The sequence below is a fragment of the Juglans regia genome, chromosome 9 (genome assembly GCF_001411555.2).
Source record: "Juglans regia cultivar Chandler chromosome 9, Walnut 2.0, whole genome shotgun sequence".
NCBI classification, from domain to species: domain Eukaryota; kingdom Viridiplantae; phylum Streptophyta; class Magnoliopsida; order Fagales; family Juglandaceae; genus Juglans; species Juglans regia.
The window spans coordinates 14,407,778-14,431,458 of NC_049909.1; the positions used below are offsets into that span (position 1 = coordinate 14,407,778).

The window sequence follows — 23,681 nt, forward strand, 5'->3', positions numbered from 1 at the left end:
CATTATTTTAATTATTGAGAAAATATATTTGTAACCATAAATTGTGTAATCATTGTATAATCGTTTTGAAAAAAGTAAATAAAATATAAGATTCACATGAAAAAAATTAATTTTTTAATAGTGATCTCTATTCTTTTTCAAAATGATTACGCGGTATTTACGCATTTCACAGTTATATATAGAATTATTCTTAATTATATTTTAAAAAAATAATACAGTCAATCACATCAACATAGTGCTCAAAAAGTACACAAAAATTATTGCACATAGAATTTGTATATATTAGAATTTATTTAACATATTTTTTAGCACATCCCACACAATGTTTATGTAGAAGTTTTTATATCAGTTATGTTAAAAAATGATTGATATTTTAGTCTTTTTAAAATTAAAATAGATCTCATTATAAGCATTGATTTATATGTAACAAAACTCATATATACATATATATATATATATATATATAATGAAAAATTATAAGCTCAAGTTGTAGAGCTTACATGATATAATTTAGTCTAAATTTTAAATTTTAAAATTTAAATCTTACAAATCAAATCTTAATATTTAAGTTATGTAAATTGTGTGTTCTACACACTGATTTCAAACTAGAATAACTCATATACAATTAATCATCCTCTTCAACTCTTTTATAATTATTTTATAATTTATTTCAATTTAATTAATAGAATCGCGTCACTTCATTTCAAAATTTTTGATTTTATATAATTAACATATATTTTAAATAGAGTTGCAAATTAATTATAAATTTATAATTTTTCGAGTTTGAAATATTGAGTTTTGACAGAGGCACCTAAACTCCTTGTCTTTAACATTTTATAAGATGGTAATACGTTTTTTTATCCTAGTGAGATTATGAGACCCACTTTAGCAGTACCTTTAGCATTTAAAAAACACATTTGCAAATGAATAATGATAGAGTTACTACCCTATTACCATCCATTTACTACTCAAATTGTATTTGATATTTTTTTAATTTTTTATTTTACTTAATGATTAAGGAAGTGAATATTAATAAAATTATATATTTTTTTAATTTTTTTCTTAATGATTAAGACGGTAAAAAAATATTTAAAAGACAATAATAAAAAAATTTGAAATGTGCTCGGGTAGTAAGTGAGTAGTAGATGGGTAGTAACCCTATCACTACTCTTTGCAAATAGGGGTGGGCAACGGAGCCCTGCACCCAGTTGTCCCGCCCCACATGGCTAGGCAAGCAACCCCACACCGCCCATGCTGGGACAGGGGTTCTCACACTGCATCTAGTGCCCCTAGCAGGGGCGGGGTGGGGAAATGCAGGGCAAGGTTGGTTTATATTTATATTTTACAATATAATATATATATATATAAACATAACTATATATTTATATTTTACAAATTGTGTATATATAAATATATATTACAATTTGTTAAACGTGTTCACAAAGTATACACTAGCAAATTTTAAAACTACATAATTTTTAAATTATAATCATACTTACAAAATTTAAATTTACAATTTGGATCTAAAAATATATTTTTAATTACGTGGAACTAGAAATAGTTTTTAAATCTAGTAGAATGTAATCTATTTTTTAAGTAGATATAAGGTGGGGCGAATTGGGAATCTGCCCCCGAGATGCAGGGGCAAGGCAGTGAAGGGGTGGCCTCATCCCGTAAGGGGCGGGTAGCACCCCTATTTGCAAATATATTTTTTTCATAAGATATTAATACTTTTTTATCACAATAAAAACCCATTTTAATAATCTCAATGGATCATCATAACAAAATTAGGCCAAACTACTGGGTTAGTTTGGTTACACAAAACCAAACTATTTCATCTCATCTCATCCAATATAATCACTATAATTTTTACAAACTCTCATATAAAATATAATAAACAATTTAACTTTTTTAAGTTTTAAATTAAAAATAATATTATAATAATATTTTATTTAACTTTTAACAAAATGTTTCATCTCATCTAATCCATGTGTTTTCACTTGTTAATTGTTTAAAGAGGTAATCAAATCATCTTCAAATATTTTCTCAGTGATGTTTGAGTTTGATTTGGGAGGCTTAAAAAGTGATTTTAACAGCCTGACAGCTCTTTTAAATAGAAAACAGTATGTTTATTAAATTAAAAATGCTTAAAAATTTTATTTTCTACCCCAATCCTAAGCATGCACTTAGTAATGACTAAAGACGTGAGCATCAATAAACTTTTTGACACATCTATTTATTAGGTCACATACATGTTATTTGAAAAAAAAAAACTAAAATCTTATAAGAAAATAATAAACTTAAATAAGGACAAATTTATTAAAGCCTTTATCTTCTCCAAAATCCAAACCCTGCCTTGTTGTAACTCCTGCCAATCGTATAGTTTAATTTGTACCCAATATACATGATTTTTGGGTTTCGTGTGCTAAATTAAGTGCATCATGATTTTCGCATCCAGATTTTGAGATAAAATGTAAGAAAACTTTTATTGGCAAGTCGGTCTATAAAACACACATTTCCAATCGTTGACATGACAAGAATTTGCAAGAGAAATTTAAAATTTAAATCTCTAGTTAAAAATCAAGTCTTGTCATGTTAACAGTATGAAAGTTGTGCTTTAGACACAAACCCATAAGTAGAACTCGTCTAAATAGAGTAATATTAAGTACAAGTCTTAAATAAATAAATCACATATAAATCCTTTATAAAAAAGTGGTTCTCATTAATAAAAAATAATTTTTTTTACACACTTTTAAAGTGAAATCCACCATTTTGCAAAAAAAATTATATAAAATTTATCTATTTAAAATTTATGAAAAACAATTTCACCTTATAAATATCATAGAAAAAGAAACTTTGCTATATATAAAAGATTCTATAAAAGTGTTGGTATCTGACAAATCGAGAACATCACTACATAGGACCTAATATGGATTGGGCAGCTGGGCTTGCCTCGAGTGGCTTCTCAATTATTTTCTGCTTATATTTAGGATTTGTTTCAACAAGATGGTATTATTCTGACCCGGCTGTCTTCATCTCTTCTCTTGCTTGGCATGTATATTTGTTTTAGATGCTCCTTGAAGAAGATCGATCTCTGAGTAAGTGGGTTCCGTGATGCCTTCTTGGGGCTGCAGAATACTACCGATATACTTAGAATCGGCAGCTATACGACCCGGAAAATGTTTGACAAGTACTACAATGCTTTGTCCTATGAGAGGGTTTATTTTTTATTTTTCATTTATGGTTGGGTAAACATATTAAAAATTGGAAACAAACAAAGAATACCTAGCTGTTGCTAACTCAAAACTCTCAAGTTTCGTTGGGAAATAAGATGTTGTGCTGTCAAAGGTTTAAAATAAAAATTAAGAGGCCTTTTGAGGTTGGTCGTGGCAAAGGATTCCACAATACTTATATGTGCGCGCGTGCGGTGTGGGGGAAGTTATCCCATATGAATTGCTGCTCAAGAAGCCGAAGCCAACCTTTTTCTTAAGGAAAATACACTACCCATAAATAAATTATACAAAAATAATCTCACAAACTAATATAACATAATGTGCTTCGTCAAAATATAAAGTTATTTTTATTGTAAAATATATTTAACGGATTACATGAAATCACATCAATTTATGAGTCACGTCAATTTATGAGATTACTTTTATATAATCTCTTTATAACTATAACAGTACTCTTTTCTTAATAATAATGCTGGGGAATTGGGTATTAAATTCCATTGTAAAATTTTGATTGGTTTGGAATGTATTTGCAGTTTACATGTGACCAAGTCAAGCAGAGCAGCAAAGCGCCAAGTCTCGCCCCCAGCTGGCTATACATAAATTTCAATGCCAACCACATCGTGAAAAGAGGAGGTCAGCTGTAGGCCATTGTTGTTTCTCCATGGTTGTGAATCCAAGGCACACACAAAAGAAGGGCCATTGTATCATCTCCGACTGGATGACCCAATACAAAAAGAGAGAGAGAGAGAGAGAGAGAGAGAGAGACAACATTAAATACTCATATGGAGTCTACATTATCTGAAAAATCCTACACAGGCATAATTAAATCATTCAATTCGATCAAACAGTTGGAGAGGATCCAAGGCATATTCCTAGAAAATTTTGATACTCGGAGAGAACTCAGCTCTAGCTTAACAAAGATGTAATAGGTTAAATGCCAACATCCAGATCTCCAGAGTTCTGATCTGTAAAAGTGATAAAAATACCGATCATTTAATTTGAAGACAGTATTTAGAATTAAAGAGGATCTTGATCTAACATGCAATTTTCTTTTGTTTCGATCAAATTAACTTTTCTTTTGTTTCATATCTCACAAGGAGTGCGTTCACCACAGCTTGTATGTGTTATGAGTGTCATACATACATTGAAAAGCTTGATGCAATGCCCCTATGGATTCACTCTTTGGAAGAGTTGCATAGTCCAATCGAATGGTACAATAATGGCAGCGGCAAAGAGAGGATGTGGGGGTCCAGGTGTTCTACAGATGTTTCAGACTTGGGCAAACAATGGATGGGGGGGTGTCAACGTTGCCCTTTGCAATAAAGGGATACCAAGCACAGCAAGATTACCTTAGCTCAAGTTATATGGGCCCTAAAATACTCTTATGTAAGATAAATGGGTGGATGAGAAGGTGCAATTCAGGCATTATTTCATTGGATTCCTTAATAAAGATCCACCAGTTTTAGAGGAGCAGACAATGGCTCGTTTTTTTTGGGTCACATTATCTGGAAAACATCAAGCATGTGGGGTTAGGAAAATACTGCCATTGTCAGGTGAAGAGTTTGTTGAAGGACAGATATAGACCATCTGCCACTTGAATTAATTTATGCAAGTGCATTTTACATGGTTATAATTATATATATATATATATATATATAAAGGAATAGAGCCATCAAAACCCATCAATGACTAGTAAATGGCAAGGATTTCACACAAAACTAGTTCATCTGCCACAAGTGAAATACTTCTGTAGGACTACGTGGCCAAAGTTTTACACAACAAAGGTAGCCATAGTTGCTAAGAAGTGTCCATTATGATGATCGCTAACTACTTAACATAAAAAGTGGGGTGCATACCAATTAGGTGAGCCTTGCATATAGCCACAAACTAAACCTAGATGGTCTTCCTCTCTAGCGGAGCCCTTGACTTGAGCCAGATTATTTCTTTGTCGATTGAACTGTTAATTTTGTTGCACATGACAAAGCCCTCATAACTACTCTCTCAGGTATTTTCCTCAGGGCCATCTTTAACTTTTCTTAAGTGCCGCATCTCAGATTCTATCCTTCACACCTTAGCACTCATAAATTAATCAATTTAACATTGTATTCCATAAATTGTTAATTAGTATCAATGTCCAAATATCTCCTACTTCCGAAAAAATACAGAATTAATCTGTATTTAAGTTCTTCGCCTGGCTCCAATCATACACCAGATATCCCATTCAATTATCAGGAAGAAGAAGAAAGACCTAATACATTGAACTACGTTTCTGTGAACATCCCATCTTACACAATAATAAGCTTGTCGCTTATTCAACAACACAAACACACTTAGAGATAGAATTGCAATAACAAAATATTAATGTAAAAACACAAACATGCCAACACAGCAAGTACACAGTCAAGTAGCTCCTATGGCCAGAAGGTTGCTTCAAAGCAAATGGTGATTCATGGCAATAAAATACATGAACACGTACAAAAACTAAAATCTATTACACATGTACATAGATTATTACAGTATATAGCATCCGTTTTTTTTTTTGGGGGGGGTGGGGGGAGGGCGGGGGGGAATTAACATTCATACAAAACCCATGCTCAAAGCATTAACCAACAAAAATAAACATCATATCATCAAGCTACATTTAACAGGCGAACCCTTTTCCAACTAGTCCTGGAGAACAGAGGGCATACCTGTTACAACTGTCCTCCTTTACTCCACTAAGAACTTTTTCTCCTCATGTGATGCAGAACTCGGGGTGTTCCTTCAAACAAATCCAGCAAAAAACTCTCCAAGTCCTCCGCTGTGTACTTTATGTATTTTCCAGCATGTCTTCCACTCTCTACTAGATTCCCAAACCTACCAAGAAATGCGCGGTAAGCTGGGATAACCTTTTCTGATATGGATATTCTAAGCTCTTCACGAAGTTGAGCGTCCGGAACCTTCCAAGCAGTTTGAACCCTGTAAATGTCCTCAAAGGACGCATTGAAATTCTTAAATCTTTCCTTCAGAGTCACCTTGGAGGCATTGCTTGAGCTCACACCTATCCCTTCATCCCTTAAAAAGGACAACGTCTTGCTCCAAGAAGCCCTAAGATAGCTTGTCGCGTATTGCCGTATCTGGCCACGACGCTTACGAACCCAATTATCACCTAAAAGCTCCCCAAGATCTGAACCTTTCACTTTCTGCACCACGTACAGAGAATTATTTATCAGAAATATATATTGCAGCGCAGTATCCTCATAGAGTCTCGATTTCTCCTCAAGATTGGACTGTAGAGAGGATATCAACCGGACCAACCTACGGGCTAACGGTGACAATCTGAAGTTATCATTATCATTATCATTTTGCAAAGTATCACACCCATCATCTTGACTATTGTCCAGCAGCAAGTTCAGAGTATCGCTATAATCCACAATCAACTTCACGTAATTCATCACATACCGCGTCAGGGGATGAATATCACCGCATTGCATCGGTTTCTTCGAGGTCTCACTCCGAACCGCATTCTCAAACTCTACAAACGTCCCAATGGCTGCCTCGCCCAGCCCCGTGAGCACCCCTTTCGCCTCAGCAATTACAAGATCATCGGTAACCATCTCCTCCAATTCCGGCAACCCGTTATTTATCACATCATACATATCCAATATCCTGAATAATTTCTCAGGTGACCTTTTCCCGATCGCAACTGCCTCGCCAAAATTCAAGAGCTGCATCACACAACCTTTCACAGTCTCGTTGAAGCAAATTTCCTTGGTATCATCTAGGCCACTGAAAATTTGATCGCAGAGACATTTCTCGCCGCTGAGGATGACCTTAACAAAGATCTTAACAGCTTGAATCCATCTCTTCATCTTCTCGTCCAATGAGTTCCACTCAATCCTCTGGACCTCTTCAATGCTCAATTTCTCTATCCCCAAAATTGCAAGACATTCATCCAGGGCGTCGCGGCGGACGCTACTGTAGACCTGAACGCACTCCTTCTCGTAACCGGAGCGAAGCATACGGCTGGCAATCTCTTTCAGCTCGTCGACCGCTTTGGGATCAATCAAATCGACAGATACGTCGTCGCCCAAGCTGGCGCCGCGCTCGTGGTATGGTTGGGTGGCACTAGGGTCCTCCTCGCTGAAGCTCTCGAAATCCCCGTAGATTTCGCCATCGTTGACAGGGAAGGAGAGCGCGGTCCGGCGGATCGAACCGTAGAGGCGCTCGGCCTCGAGCGGGACCGTGTTGCGGATCATCACGAGGCGAAATTCGTCCTCGAGCCGGGACATCGCCAGCTGGATCGCGTTCTCGGCCCGGTCGACGATATCACTGTCGGACCGAACCGATAGCTCATCCATCAGGTTGAGAATCTCGTCGACGGCGGACAAGTACTCATGGGCCTCGTTGCGGGAGTCCTCGGAGTTGAGCGAGCGCCTAGAAGCTTCGAGGGAGCTAGAGTCCCACCGGAGGATGACCTTCTCGGCGGCATCGAAGCGGTCCTCCTCGGTCACAGAATCCTCTCCGTCGATCAAATTGGTGATGTTCGAGAGCCGATTATCGAAGCTAGAGAAAATCAACAGCATGTCCTCTCGGACCTCTTTCGGAGTGTTGAGGCTCTTCACGATCTGCTGGGCCGTGGCCAGGACTCGGTCCTCGCCGCCGCCGGAATTGATACTGGTGGTGGTCGAGGCCATTTCTGGGCTTCGGATTCTTTGGGTCTGAGCCTCAGAGAAGGAGAAGAGGGGTTTAGCGTATTGCAAATTTTTAGGGATTTCAGAAATTTAGGGGTAGGGACATGGACGCCATTTACCTTTTTGTTTATGGGTGTTTCGATCTTGTGGGAGCGACTGTAATGAAGACGTCTTGAGAGGCGGCTGTGGACTCTGGGAAGCTTTGGAGACGGGACAAGAGATTAGTGGGTGCGTGTGTGTATATATATATAAATTCCTAATTAGAATTTAATATTTTCATTAGATCAAATCTTACGTCACGCACTTTCATTTAAATAAGTAATTTTTTATGAATATTCTTGTAATGCTTAAATATATGTTTATTTACATAAAATGTCAAAAATAATAAATTACATATTAATTAATAGATATACGTGGTATAAGATTTCTTTATAATATTTTTTTTTTTGTGTATCTAAATATAATTGGTCTAATCAGTGTTGTGAATTTCGTACCGTATTGACCGGTACAGTCAAAATTTTTGGTTGGTACTGGACGTATCAGCCTCAATTTCGGCCAGTATTTTTTATTTATTTTTTATTTTTTCAAACTATAAGCTTATTTTTTAACCCTCAATTCAAACTAGACTATTTATAATTTATATATATGTATTTATATATAGACTATTATTTTAGAATATAATTTTAGAATATAATTTATTTATATATCGACTATTCCAAAACGGTACCGGTACTGAAATATTTCATTCCAATGCTTTAACCAGTATAACGTCCAATACGATATTCAAAGCATTAGGTCTAACAATTATAATATTTTAATCTTTTTATATTTTGTAGAAGGAAATTATTTATATAAAAAAAAAATCTATTCATCATCTATTTTATCATCATCTTCTCATCATCTTATAATATAGTATTAGATTATAAATTTATTAATAAAATATAATAAATAATTTTTAATCATCTTTATAAAATAATAAAAAAAGGATGAAAATTGAGATAACCCTTTATATTATTTTAGAGTTTACAGGTAACGCATACTCTAACTATTATCGGTCTTAGTGAAATGTTATAACAAATAAAATGGTTATTTATAATCAATCATAAAATTGAAATGAATAATGGAATTGCTATTACTTAAGCACTCTACCAAACGTACAGAAAGGTGGGGAAGACATTGACAAGACGTTTACTTGGCTAAAAGTCCATTCCTTACTTCTCTTCCATAAAGATTCGAGCCCTTGAGAAACGTTTGATTATGTATGTGCTAAATTTGATTTGCTGGTTCCTAACACTTCCAAACCATACCATCAACTGACACATAATATACAAATAAGAAGACAAAAAAGGCACTTAAAATATATTTAGTAAAAAGGTCAAGACTCTTGGGTTCGCTCAATTCACAACTACTTGGTGTCAAATTGATTGGCAATTGGTTAAAAAAAGACGTGAGATAACTTTATCAACAAAATAAAAAAATGAATATTCTTTTAATCCTTATTGTTTATTAGATTTGAGTAGGTAATCAATTGACATGTTTAAATTTAATAATTTTGTATCACGATTACTTCAAAATTACTATTAGGAAATCATATATATATATATATAAAGTACTGCTACATTCACAAAAGAATTACACAAAATAATTTCATAAAGTGACGTAATTTCATTTGATCTGTTAGATTTATTTTTCAATAAAAGTAACCTTACAATCTGACAAACTACATCAGTTTGTGAGATTACTTTTGTATAATTTCTTTGAGACTATAATATTTTCTTAAGAAAAAAGGAAATGTATTATATTTTTATCCTATTGTGCTTATGTGACACTAACCATAATTATTGGATCAAATTATTTTTATTTAAATTAACAGTTAATAAGTAATATCACATCAATTAGAATATTTAATATATATAGTATAATTATTATTATTTAATATATATAATATTTAATATATATAGTATAACCATGATATTATTTTGTTTATGGGGATGTTCAAATTAAAATGAATAATAATATAAATATAATCTTTTTATAATTTTTTATACCACCATGTTTTAAATTGAACAGGATGATATTTTTATAAAAATGTCTTTTATTTAAATAAAAATGTGTGGAAGAATTGTAGAAATAGTCATACGATGTATGATTTTCCAATTAGAATTTGTATGCTAATGCCATTTGACCAATTCTTAGGCAAAAATTAGATACTGGTTATATCAGGACAAGGAATTTTTTTGATTGTTTAGCTGTTGATTTTCAAACCATCTTCTCAACAAAATACCCCAATTTTTCAAATATTAGTGCAAAATTAGTCTGTTATGATATTGATTGACTTCAAGAAAACTTGAATCATTACCTTGGAATTATCCGTAGACTTGAAACACTCTTTCCACAAAAAACCAATTCTAATAAGCAAGGGAAGGGATCCTATCAACTTGGGGGTTCCTAATGGTTTTTTCTTTCCTGGTTTGCTTTCAAGATTAAAATCTAAAACTTTGAAAATTTCTCATATCATCATTACAACAAAAATAAATAATTCAACTTTTTCTAATCTTAAAATAAAAATAATATTAAAAAATATGTTCTAATAATATTTTATTCAACTTTTTAACTTTAATCTCATCTATAAAAACAAACTATAGGAGAAGGATTGGTCAATATTTGCCTAACTTGTTAGATACCATAGCACACCCAAAACATGAAAAGAGTCACCATCATTCACAAGCAACCTAGTTAACATATGAACACGAAAGAGACCTTTAGCTTCCTCAGATTTTCTCCATTAGTTTCACTCTTCTTGTACACTCCCCTCTAATTTTAACAAAGTTATAGACTTGATATCGTTTGTTTTTATAGATGAGATAAATTGAGATTAAAATTACGTTTAAATGTTAAACTAAATTGAGTTAAGTTAAAATGATAAAATATTGTTAAAATATTATTTTTTTAATATTATTATTATTTTGAAATTTAAAAAAATTAAATTATTTATTATATTTTATGTTGAAATTTAAAAAAATTATAATAATGAATTGAGATGAATTGAAGGTAAATTTGGTAACCAAATGTATCATAAAACTAAAAGTTGAATAAAATATTATTATAATATATATTTTTAATATTATTTGTATTTTGAAATTTGAAAAAAATGAATTGTTTATTTTATTTTATATGAAAATTTAAAAAAATTATAATGATTAGATGAGAGGAGTTGTGAAAACAAATGAAACATTTGTATCCTTATCTCTATACCTACATTGATTTAAAAAAAATAAAATAAAATTCACATTTGGGCCTCAAGCTTTGATTATACTTTTAGGGATTGAACAAAAATGAGTAATTTGTTAAATATCACATTACAACTATCCCTATAATTTAAATTTCCTGATTAATTAGAAAGAATAAATAAATGAAATTTTGCTAATGTTCATGTGAAAAAAATTATATTTTAGAATAAAATTATTTATAAAAGAAAACAACTTTTTTTATTCTTATTCGGCCCTCGACTTCGCCCTGACGAGTTCACCAGTGGATTTTTTCTTGGACAGTTCATAAAAGATACAGCTGGCTAAAAATTGTAAACAAGGACGGAAAGAAAAAGGACAAGTTTTACTGGATACAGCTTTTGTATCTCTCCTTCGCCTTGTATCCAAGCTGAGCCATCTCTCCATCTGCCATGCTCGAAATTCAAAAGGGAACCAAAACAAAAGAACCCTATACATACGTAAGTTGAACATTGGTTTGAGCCACGATTTTAGGGACATTTGAGAATTGACACATTTTAGGGATTAAAATACTCGAGAAGTTTGGTTTTGATTTTCAACTCAATGCCTTTTCTGTACAAACACAAACAATTATTGTCCTCCCCATTCTCTAGTGAAAATGGAAAAAGGCAATACCTTATGAGATGCATTGTGGAGAACAGCTTCACTCTTAAGTTCTGAAAGATTACTATCAGCAAAGAAGAATGAGCATGGCCCTTCCAAGTTTGCAGACATTGTTCTATAGCCAGAGATTTGCTGATTCGGGATTTCTACATTGGTTTATATTTGATGCTTTGAGAAAATAGGAGAAAGCAGCTTCTCCAACTCCACCAAACTGAAACCCAATAAAAAACACTTGTAAGCACAATGCGTCCAGCAATATGCAACACGAGATTTTGCCACATTGGATGCAATTTAACAAGAAAATCTTCAGAAGCAACTTACATCTCATATTTGCGATAGGCTTCCTTTCTTTTCGTCAAGTAAACGTCGCCATCTTTAGGTAGATCGCTTGGAGTGCTGTCTGCAAATATTAGATAGAGAAAAAGAGCAGGGAAAGAGAAATGAAGGGTTTGGAAATTATTGAGTCAAGTAACAAATATTGTAAAAAAGAACAAATACAAGCTCAAAACACAAAATAATAAACAAACAAAAGCTCCTTAACCACCCCAGAAACCATTTAGAACAAAAATTTTAAAATCTCAATGCAGTCACAGTGAATATGAGCAGCAATGGCAATTCAAATTTACTGCTGCTTCTATTACTACATTTCTTTTTCCTTTTTTATTTGCTTTGATTTTAGATAGCTCCATTTTCTATGGTGCCATCATTGCACAAGATAAACTTGTGCCTCCAGATGCTGCTGAAAGCACAACAGTCATTCCATCTGTATTAGACATCCAAGCATACCCTAGAAAAATATGAAAGCCACTATAAATGAGACATACATGGAAGCACCGTTGGCTGTTTCATCACCACAGTCCTGCGAACCTTTAGAGAAGTGTCTTTGTTATGCTGCTGCACACCCTGTTCAAAGCAAACCAATGGCATTAACTAATTGAACAAGTTTTGATATTTGAGGTTTATTAATTGTACTTGCACATTTTACTTGACTGCTGTGCTTCTATGCTGCTCTATGCATGATGATAATCCTCTGATACAAAAATAAGCATAATAATAATAGTAGGGGGAAAAGTGAGGCAAAAATCTCACTAAATAGGCAAGAGAAGTAGGACGTGCCTGCTTACTGAATATTGACACGGCTAACTCTTATAACATATCATGTCCAAATATTTCAGGTGCTAGATTGAATACAAACAATAATAAGAGTCAATACGAGAAATTATATGATATTATAACCTAACACGTCCAAATGTTTCAGGTGCAAGATTGGATACTAACAATAATAAGAATCAATATGAGAAATTATATGATACCATCTTCTTTTCCTTCCTCTTCAATATCTTGATATGGCACTTTTTTATGTAGTGCATCAAATGATATCGAGAATGCCTAGAGCACAACTGTTCTTGGACCTCTTTATTAGCATTTAGCCAGTCGGAGATTTCTTTCGACTTCACCACCTCATCTTGATTTAAAGATTCTAACCAAGAATAGACCGGTCTCCATTGATCAGTACGTTGAAATCGATATGGTGGATTCTCATAATCAAACTGGCTAAGTTCTTTTTCCTGCCATAAGAGAGATGAAAAGTAGCACTATTGTATTATACAAACGACATTCCAAAAATTACTTTGATTTATAATTCTCTGTGTTAAGTACAGAAACATTTGTTTAGTTGGACGAGCATTTTCAAACAAAAGCTATGCAGATACAAGCAACAGAAGAGGCAAAGAGCATAAACCAAAAGCAAAATTTACTAAAGATGCTTCTAAATAGGGGCTTGTTGGTAACCCACCAAACAAATAAAACAAGAAGATACTATTTTCTAAAACCCAATAGATAATCGAGACAAACAGATAGATAATAAACAAGAGAAATGCTTTAGCCGCAAAGACATTCCACAAAAATAAACCACAAATTCACGTGGCATGATGTGGTATGTTAAATTGTAAAGCTACTTTTAATAAAAAATATATCTAACGTATCATATGAAACCATGTCAGTTTGTGGGTTTACTTTTGTGGGATATCTTTGTGGCTATAGCACTTCTCAAACATAATTCGAAGAAGAATAGGGACACTTCAGCATGAGTCACAGTACCAATTACTAGCATGCAACACATCTTAAGTAATGGCCATAGTTGTTCCCACAACGAAAAGTTGACTTTGGCCAATCATGAAGTTTAATTAATGTTTTCTCTCCGGTTTTTCGATTCAGTCTCTATGAGCTCTTTTCTTATGCTTTGAAGCAATGTTGGGGTTTAAGGTTAACCTTGGTAAATATGCGGTGGGTGCGGTGCCCAATAATAACAGCTTGGCGCGGTTGTTGGATTGTAATGTGTCTTCCTTGCCTATGAAATATTTGGGACTTCCGCTAGGGGCGACCTTTAAGGCTCGAGCCATATGGGATGGGGTGGTAGAGAAAGTTGAGAGGAAGCTCATTGGATGGAAACGGATGTACTTATCGAAAGGGGGGCGACTCGTTTTAATTAAGAGTTCCTTAACTAACCTCTTCACATATTTTCTCTCTCTCTTTCCTTTGCCTGTAGGGGTGGCGACTAGAATCGAGAGATTATTCCGGGCTTTTCTATGGGGGGGAGTGGGGGAGGAAACAAAATTCCATCTGGTTAATGGGAACAAAATTTGTTCACCAATTCCGAATGGCGGCTTGGGAGTATGCAATTTGAGGACTTTCAATAAAGCATTGTTAGGAAAATGATTATGGAGGTACCACTTAGAGGGAGACACGCTATTGAAAGGAGATTATTGATTCCAGACATGGAAGTGCGTGGGGAGGCTGGTGCTCCAATGTAGTGAAGGGGGAGGGGGGTATGGTGTGGGCTTATGGAAATTTCTTAGGAGGGGTTGGCAAGGATTCGAAAGACACATTCAATTTGTGGCGGGAGATTGTTCCAGAATCAGGTTTTGGCATGATGTTTGGTGTGGAGAGTGCGCTTTATACAGGGCATTCCCAACACTCTATCGTATTGCAGCTAACAGAGAGGCCTCTATGGCAGATATGCAAGTATTCTCCCATGGTTCTTATCAGTGGAATGTCCTTTTTAATAGGGATACTCATGATTGGGAATTGCATGTTGTGTCTGATTTTTTCAGGTTGCTCTATTCTACGAGAAATCCTATGGCTCAAGAGGACAAGTTGCAGTGGAGGGCCAATGATAGTAAGAAATGTACAGTCAGGACATACTACAGAATTTTTTCAGCTCAAGGTCATGTTCCATTCTCATGGAAGAAGATTTGGAGGTCCCGGGTGCCTACTAAAGTAGCTTTCTTTGTTTGGACTGCCACCCTTGGGAAGATCTTGACTATGGACAATCTGAGAAAGAGGGGAATTATCGTGATGGATTGGTGCTATTTGTGCAAAAGACATGGAGAATCTGTAGATCACTTACTATTGAATTGTGAGGTCACAAGGGGGCTATGAAATGAGATCTTTAGATGAATGGATATTGCTTAGGTAATGCCTTCGAGGGTGGTCGATTTATTGGCTTGTTGGAAAGAGATCCAAGGTTGTCCTAGAATGGCGGCAGTGTGAAAGATGATCCCATTGTGTATCATGTGGTGCACATGGGTGGAGAGGAATGAGAAATGCTTTGAAGATAGGGAGCGCACAATGGCGGAGCTTCAGAATTTTTTTATGCGCACTTTAATACTTAGGTTTTCAGCCATTGTACTTGATGGAAACAATGTCCATGACTTTATTTCCTTAACCTAGAATGTATTTTAGTGTTCTTCTGTATACTTCCTGTGTACACGGGCTATGCCTATTTCATTCGTATGAATACAATCTACTTATTACTTATCAAAAAAAAAATGAAGTTTAATTAAGCTAAAAACTTCAGGCAAGTGAAATTAAACCAAACCCACAGGCCGTCCCAACAATTCCCACGGCACCTAAATGGCTAAACGTGAAGGAAACCACTCCCCCACTACACGGCATATGCCGTTACCCCATACGTTTCAGCACCAATGTACCGCTGGCCACTTTATGTTTTACCAAATGGTTACTTCCCCTTCCAAGTTAACAGCTATTTGATTTTTTAATAGTTAGCAGCTATTATTATTCATATCAAACTAGAACTTATTCAAAGATTGGAGATGGCGGTGATTTGTTAGCAAATCCGGGAAGTACGATTCTCAAATTATTGGAAAAACTTAGTCCATCTAACCCAAAGCACCCACAGAAATCAAGTTCTGGAAAAAAGAAAGGAAGAGAAAAAAAATAGGACTGTCAACAGCTCGAAATTCAAAAGAAAAGAAATAGAAAAACAGTGAACCTGAGAGGGGAGTCTCATGCAATTCTGGATTGCAATGAGCCTCTGACAGAGGTCTGAGCGAGGCATTGATTTGATTCCTTCAGGAAGAGAGTCGAGGTTAGAGTCGATCCAGGCTTCGACCTCGTCCATGGCGACCGCTTTGGCCTCGGGGAACGAGCAGAGCCAAGCGCGAGCCATGGTTTCCCATTCCTGGGACTGCTGGTCACTCTGGTCGTTAAGGTTTTGATCGGAGGGCGTGGGCCCGTGCCCTTCCTCTAGGGTTTGTTCGGTGGAGTCGGACCGACCGGGTAGCTCATCCATCAGGTTAAGAATCTCGTCGACGGCGGACAAGTACTCACGTGCCTCGTTGCGGGAGTCCGAGTAGTTGAGCGAGGGCCTAGAAGCTTCGAGGGCGTTGGATTCCCACCGGATTCTCTGGCGGCGTCGAAGCGATCCTCCTCGGTCACAGAATCCTCTCCGTTGATCAAATTGGTGATGTTCGAGACCCGATTATCGAAGCAAGAGAAAATCAACAGCAAGTCCTCTCGGACCTCTTTCGGGGTGTTAAGGCTGTTCAAAATCTGCTGGGATGTGGCCAGGACTCACTACTCAGTCCTCGTGGTCGAGGCCATTTCGAGGCTTCTTCGGGTTCCTTGGGTTTGAGCCTCAGACTCGGAGAAGGAGAAGAGGGGTTTAGCGTAAAATTATTAGGGATTTGGGGATAAGGAGATGGACGTCATTTCCGTCTTTTGTTTTTGGGCGTTTCGTCCTTTCAATATATTTAGAAATACAAATTATTTATTCTAAAATAAATTCACCTAATAATACGACTTGGTATATAAAATTATTTTTATTATAAAAAAAATTTAATAGATCACGTTAAATTACGTCACTTTATATAATATATTTATATATAAAATTGCTTAATTAAAATTTAACATTCTTTGTTATGTATTAAAAAAAGTTAAAAATTCTCACTTAAATAATCAAAATTAAATTATTTTACTAATTTAATCCTACCATTGCCAAAATAATATCAAATAGAATTTTCCTAAAGAGTTTGATTAGAGTGATCCAACCATTCTCGAAGGAAAAACATCACTTATGATAATCATGGGGGTGGTTGACCATCACCATCCTTTTTTGAGGAGCCTAGCCTAATTATTTTATGGTTGACCTTCATAATTATAATGTTTATTTATATAAATATTATTTATGTTTTCGGGATTAGTTAGGATGCAAATAAAGTATTTTTTATTTTTAAAGAATAGGTATTCTGATTTTAGTGAACTGTTATTCAGAATGATTTAATCATCATAAAATCTAACTGAATGCTATTTCAGCTATGTTGAGTTACCAAGCTGCTGGCCGCGTTTATTTAGCTATTATCCCTTGAAATGGCTACCTGTTTCTATTCATATAAATCTAGATCTTACTTATCATCCCACACCACACACTATACACACTTTACATATTTTAAAATTATTTTTTCTTATTTTTTCTTATTTTTTTTATTTTTTTTAAACTAATTAAATTGTTATACATATCATCCATACACCACATAATTGTTATAAGAAAAATGAAAAAAAAAATTAAAATAAGTGAAATGTGTAGATGATAAGTAAAATTATTCGGAAAGTAACAGGCGAGTACTCAAGAGCCAAATTGTGCTGTTTCTCCCTTGATGAAAAAAAAAAAGTTCGCATAATTGTTAAAATAAATAAAACTTTGAATTTATAGTTACTGCTAGCAGCTATCTGGTCTTGTGAGCTTTGGCCAACTTCTTCTTTCTTTTCTTCACGGCTTTAGGCACTTTATTCTTCCGAGCCTCCCTCTTCTCCTCTTTGACTTTCTTTTTGTTCTCTTTTCTTGCAGCTTTCTTATCTACGGGATCGTCTGGTTCAGTTTCTGATGAGGAACTCTCTTCTGTATCGCTTGAGTTCTCTTCATCACTGACTTCTAGAGACTCGATTTCGCTCTTAGGAGGATTAGACAGAGCAGCTGGATTAACAGAGGAGTCTTCACCAGGCTCTGCTTCTTGCTGAGCAATTGAAAGGGCATGCTTGAGTCCTGTGATAGTTTGATAGTACATATCTCCCGTGTCTTGGCCGCTGGTTATCCGTCGCACATCCTCCTCGGCATTCTTTACATGTTCTAGTGTCTTTGGGATGAATGACTGTAAAGCAATACAAACAAAAAAAAATAAAAAACAAGGCATTCACCCATATATACATAATCAAAATATAGCAAGGTCCACTTTTATCTCCGAATATCTTTCACTTATAATTTTTTAGAAGTGCACATATGCATGCATGCGGAGACACACACACTCACACACCAGCTTCAAGTGTCAAATCTGAATCCCCATTTCAGTCCCCACAAAAACCAAGACGAAAAAGAGATCCCCCATTTCATGGATTTATGTGTATTATGCAAATCAAAACACCTTAAACACTAATATACTGTAAGGACGTTTTGCTAAGATATGGGCAGTGATTCTAAAGGTTTTTGTTTGAGTTGAACCATTTGGGAATGCTTTGCCTGTGTATACATATGAAACTTGCATTCCCATGTTTGAACTTTGAACCACAAGGTTAATCCAGTAGCTGAGGGAACGGATAGTCGTAGGAGTGAAAAATATCTAGTGATATTAACTTAATGTCTTGAAAACATTGATCAGCAAAGATTGGTGTATCACATCAAACCAGCTTCAGTCAGAACTGGCGCAGGCTGCCTACTTGGCAAAAAGTTGCAATGCTTAATGTTTTAGGAGATCTGCTTCTGCTTAAATTGCTATGTAACAGTGATCGGTGATTAAAAAAAAAAACTCAAATAACATGATATATCAATGCCAAGAAAGTTACCTGCAAAAATACAGAGTCTGCAATTTCATCCTGGACAGATATGTCTCCTCTAGCCAAAATTTTTTGTTGCACCTAAAATAAGTTGGAAGCAGTCACAATAACGATCTCCTGAAGTGCCTGTGGAAATTTGACAATATAAAGTATAAACTAACAAACTTTTTCCAGATAACTATCCACAGCTTCATCGGCAATAGAAGGATCAACTATGAAATCAAAGAGTTCTCGAATTGTCATAACAGCTACACCATGTTTTTTGAAAAAATCCTGCATGCCAGCAATGCATAATTAACACATATTGCTGATGATAAACATTTTCGTTGGATACTTTCAGTAAAGAACGTACAGAAACATGAAGACAGTCTTCACGAAGGAAATCAAGGGCATGGGGATGGTCAAGATCAACTGATTGAGAGACGTCTATAATATACAAGTGACCCTGCGAATCACAAGGAAAGATAAATCTCCATTTGCATGTGGAATCAATTCAATATTAGAAAAGAAAAGGATGAACAAAAAAAATATATAGTCAACACTCACCTCAAAATAAAGTATATTATACTCGCTGAGGTCTCCATGAACCAGTTTGCACTTCTGATATAGTGTCCGCATTGCAATAATCATCTGAAAAGGAATGCAGAAAATGCTTAGATCATTTAAAACAGAGAATAAAAAAAAAAAATACAGAGTCCTTTTCACTTGCCAAAAGAAAGTCCCAATAGAAGCATTTATTCCATCATCTCATATGGCAGAAACCACTAAAAAAAAATTAAACCACCGCCCCCCCCCCAAAAAAAAAAAAAATCTGGGGCTGATAGCCTCCTAGAAATCAGGTTCCACTTTACACAATCAAGAATTCCCTAAGAATGACCAAAAAGATACGGACACACCTCCACATAACCTTCACGTAACCTGTCAAGAGATAAAGCAGCATCCTTAAGACGAGGTGCAGCCCAACCTGTTTTTCCTGTGAAAGCACAAACTCCAAAATTCAACCAGAGATGTAGCTGTACTATTAGAAGCCAAAATTCAATTCCATCCACAAGAGACCAAGTGAGAAGGAAAATAAGAAAAATCTACAATAAACACTAAAATACAGGGAAAACACAGACTGCTAACACATATATTATCAAGACAATACTTATTTTATAGGTGATTAATCAACACACAATACCTATGAATTCCATGACCAGAACATGAAGTCTCAAAAGTACTGGAGTTGGACACCTAATTCCTGCTGCCTTTAGCCTGCAGTTCACAGTGACCATATTAAATACCCTATGACAGGACCAATTCTCAAACAACCGAAACAACTTCAGAATATGCTCATAAGTTCACATTTCTCCTCCAGCAGAACTTGAATCTGTCGCGAAATAAGTTCTCATTCACTTTCCACAAAGCTTTCAATATCCTTATGATAATGAAATGAACAGGAACAATGTGTCGGCCTTACCTCATAAGGTTCCTCATCTCTTTCTCAGCCCATGTCTTTACCATTTTCCTGGGGTTATGCCTGCAGTATCCATGTCTGAAACGGTAGTCACCTTGTACATAACGATCTCTGTCCCTGTTATTTTGGGTGCAACAGGTTAAATTCATTATCAACCTACAAACAAGTACACAGCCTCTGATCCATGGACCATATTGCAAGTAAAATTCACTAGCAAACTATAAGTGTCACCTAGACATACTTAAATACCAGAACGGAAGTTTTATATACTTTGATTGCCAGTTCCTGACCATTAGATCTGGTTGCATGATAAACATTTGCCTGTTGAAGAAAAAGTGATTGCATGATAAGGACATCTAACCCAACGATAAAGTAAGAATGAAACTAGAACATGCTGGAGGTATTAGTACAGAAATTAAAGGTAGCCGTGTCTACTTACTTCTTTTCCAGTTGAAATGCAGCCATTAATATCATGAAATACACCTCGATTTAGCATCTTGAATAAGACCATGCGAGTTCTAGGATCAATAGCCTGGAGGAAGCAGACGTTAGCTAGATATTCCATGTCAACTAGTTTTTGATGCAGCCCAAGCAAACACATTAATACAATCAATCTTCAAAAACATGTTATAAAGTGAAAAAAGCACTGCTCGGAATAATAATGCAGCTACGTCTGAAACACAGCCAAGGTATGATAACAACTATAAACAACTAATTCCCCGCAACACAACCAAGGCATGATAACAACTACAAAAAAAAATACTTCTTTAAAACAGAGAAAATGGATTAGATTATTAAACATCATTGCTGATTACACAGAAGTACTACAAGAGAAACTATACATTAACAAAGATCATGTAAATAATAGCCCTGAAAATTGTCTAATGTCTTCTTCGCTACATCAGGTCCAATGCATCCCAACAATGAATAGCAACTTGAAGCAAAGGGAACAACATAATCTTAAAAAAAAAAGATAAACTAAAACAGCCTACTATTTGCTCTCGTTTATTTTCTATAGTTATAAAATGTTAACAAGAGTTCACTAAAGGTTCACCTGCTCAACAGTCGCACGGTCTGCTTTCTCAGTAGTTCTGGATTTACCAATGGCCATCTCTCGAACACTTTCTCGAATAGCAGTTGTCACAGAGTTCGATACGCCCACATTCAACCTCCCTTCCCACTCCTGCACTATCAATCAAATTGGTTAAGAGTGGAAACTGACACAAACCCATCAAATCAAATGCAACCAATCCAAACATGGAAATGGGCACACATACATACATACATACATATATATCTAAGTGCCTAGCTTGTTTATCATGGAGACTTATATTATGCAATAAGCAGAAGAACACTTTTGACATACAAAATGTTTTAAAACCCCACCTATAGTGTTGAAAACACAATCTGCAGTACAAAAAAAGCCCTAAAATATTACCCTTTGAAAAATCAACTAGCTCCAACATGTATTGAACAAACAATCTAGATTGTATATCACATACTTACCCAAATGGGCGGACCACCCAAGTTTCTTACAGGTACTGGAAGAGTTTCAACACAATATTCAGAGCCAAAACTTTCCAGTTTTTTTTTTTTTTTTTAATTTTATGGTGATTAGTATAATTTTTTTTTTATAAGTAAGTGATTAGTATAATAATATCAACAAGTTGAAACTTAATTATTATCTCTATGAACTAAATGATCAATTTTACTAAAAAGATGTAACCCATAGCTGCCTATTTGGATGATAAGATAAGCCACAGTAAACATATAACGGAGAAAACATAACATATAGAAATACAAACCATCAATTCCTATTGGAAAATTGCACAAAGAACAAATATCAGCAAAGAAGTTACATATACCTCCAAAGGTGAAGCTCGAATATGATGAGTGAACCTCTGGTTCCGATTAGAGAGCGGCTGCAGTGTGGATATATTATGTCGAGAATGAAGCCCTCCATGAGCATTGGGACGCCTGGAATTGAGCGTAAAATTCCCCTCGACAGCTTGGTTGTCATCCTTGGAATCCAACCAGTCCAATGCATCTCCGACTTCCGAGTCTGATGACCATGAAAGCTCTTCATCTTCCTCTTTCTCTTCGTCTTCATCCAGTGCTAATGGTTTCACTTCCATATCGGCCATCTGTGATTCCTGTTAGGGTTTCACAACCGTTTTTCTCCTGTTTCTTTGGAGGGAAGGTGCAAAGATCAAAATTTTGAATTTCATTCAAGTGGCCGTTCCAGTGTAAGTATTGGAACGAAATATTGCGGTATTAGTACATACTAGTGTACCATTTTGAAATAACTGCTATATATATGATTGTGTGTGTGTGTATACAAAAAAATTAAATCACCATCTATGAACATGAACTTAAAAACAAAAAAAATGATTGTCAAATAAATAATTCATTCTCCATAGCAGCATTTGATTGACAACTAGACATTTTTTTTATATTCTGCATAATTAAAAAAAATATAAAACAAGTTGCGGTTGGGCTTTGGCACATCCAGCATTTGGAACTTTATACAAAAACAAGTTGCATTTGCATATTTGAAAACTTTTGGATATTACATGAGTGGAGGCCATTAGAAAAACCATTATGGCAAACACAACAGCATATTTGGTCAATTCTGTATCTCACACCAAGTAAATTAAGCCCACGAATATACTATTAACATAGTCCATTCCCTTTTTTTTCTTGCTTCACCAATTGAGCACACACTGTCCCACATTCAAGAACCCAGTCAAAAATACTATAGAGTTGCACTAAACCCTAAAGTCTATTGGCTACTGCAACACTAATTTCCTAAATTCACAGCCAACATAAAGGGAATGTGTTTATATCTGCAATTTAGTTTAGCTATTTTTATTATATTGTGAGGATGCATGTAAATAACTGATCACGATCACAATGTGTATGTTCGAATGTTTTATGTAAATTTCTTAGTCGAATTAATAAATAAAGGATCAAAGTATCACATGCCTTGAAATAGTCAATTTTGAAACAGAGAGAGAGAGAGAGAGAGACGAACTACCTGGGGATTACGGCACACTTACGGCTTCGATGTTGCAGGACTATGGCTTGGAAAGTGAAGATTTGAGGAAGTGAAGCTGAGAGGCTGAGACTGCGAAGCAGTGACACTGTGATTGAGGTTGGCTGGCCAGTCGGTTGGCTGGGTGAATGTGCAGAAATCGCCGGGAGAGAGTGGGGCAGAGTGAGGCAGTCGGCAGAGAGGCGAGGCAGAGACGAGAGTGAGGTTCGATTTTAGGGTTCATTCTTCATTGGCAATATTGCCTTC

General features: G+C 35.3%; 3 protein-coding genes across 7 annotated transcripts; all 3 read right to left on the reverse strand.

Annotated features, from left to right (window-relative positions):
• Nucleotides 1–3,685: 3,685 nt before the first annotated feature.
• On the reverse strand, nucleotides 3,686–8,121 carry LOC108994376 (exocyst complex component EXO70B1). 3 transcript variants are annotated; one of them, XM_018969547.2, is made up of 2 exons: nucleotides 5,924–8,108; nucleotides 3,686–3,947 (listed from the first exon to the last, which is right to left on the reverse strand). In XM_018969547.2, exon 1 carries the CDS (start codon nucleotides 7,907–7,909, stop codon nucleotides 5,951–5,953), a length of 1,959 nt encoding a protein of 652 aa, XP_018825092.1. In that variant the 5' UTR covers nucleotides 7,910–8,108; the 3' UTR covers nucleotides 3,686–3,947; nucleotides 5,924–5,950. The 3 variants fall into 3 exon arrangements, with proteins under 3 accessions (XP_018825092.1, XP_018825090.1, XP_018825091.1); XM_018969545.2 differs by lacking the exon at nucleotides 3,686–3,947 and adding an exon at nucleotides 3,997–4,198 and having other exon boundaries at nucleotides 5,924–8,121; XM_018969546.2 differs by lacking the exon at nucleotides 3,686–3,947 and having other exon boundaries at nucleotides 5,707–7,933; nucleotides 8,026–8,108.
• Nucleotides 8,122–11,499: 3,378 nt separating this feature from the next.
• Nucleotides 11,500–16,781, reverse strand: LOC108994403. 2 transcript variants are annotated; one of them, XR_004802421.1, is made up of 6 exons: nucleotides 16,091–16,781; nucleotides 13,110–13,364; nucleotides 12,621–12,699; nucleotides 12,118–12,196; nucleotides 11,809–12,007; nucleotides 11,504–11,580 (listed from the first exon to the last, which is right to left on the reverse strand). XR_004802421.1 is itself a non-coding variant. In XM_018969605.2 (5 exons), exons 1-5 carry the CDS (start codon nucleotides 16,388–16,390, stop codon nucleotides 11,953–11,955), a joined length of 768 nt encoding a protein of 255 aa, XP_018825150.1. In that variant the 5' UTR covers nucleotides 16,391–16,781; the 3' UTR covers nucleotides 11,500–11,952. The 2 variants fall into 2 exon arrangements, 1 of the variants encoding a protein (XP_018825150.1); XM_018969605.2 differs by having other exon boundaries at nucleotides 11,500–12,007.
• A 762-nt stretch (nucleotides 16,782–17,543) lies between these two features.
• On the reverse strand, nucleotides 17,544–23,681 carry LOC108994366 (serine/threonine-protein kinase RIO1-like). Of its 2 annotated transcripts, none has more exons than XM_018969532.2 (13): nucleotides 23,418–23,681; nucleotides 22,246–22,561; nucleotides 21,435–21,563; nucleotides 20,820–20,912; nucleotides 20,622–20,701; nucleotides 20,384–20,497; nucleotides 20,105–20,178; nucleotides 19,821–19,897; nucleotides 19,471–19,554; nucleotides 19,277–19,369; nucleotides 19,090–19,197; nucleotides 18,934–19,005; nucleotides 17,544–18,245 (listed from the first exon to the last, which is right to left on the reverse strand). In XM_018969532.2, the coding sequence occupies exons 2-13, from the start codon at nucleotides 22,522–22,524 to the stop codon at nucleotides 17,823–17,825; spliced, it is 1,626 nt and encodes a 541-aa protein (XP_018825077.1). In that variant the 5' UTR covers nucleotides 22,525–22,561; nucleotides 23,418–23,681; the 3' UTR covers nucleotides 17,544–17,822. The 2 variants fall into 2 exon arrangements, with proteins under 2 accessions (XP_018825077.1, XP_018825076.1); XM_018969531.2 differs by having other exon boundaries at nucleotides 22,246–22,567.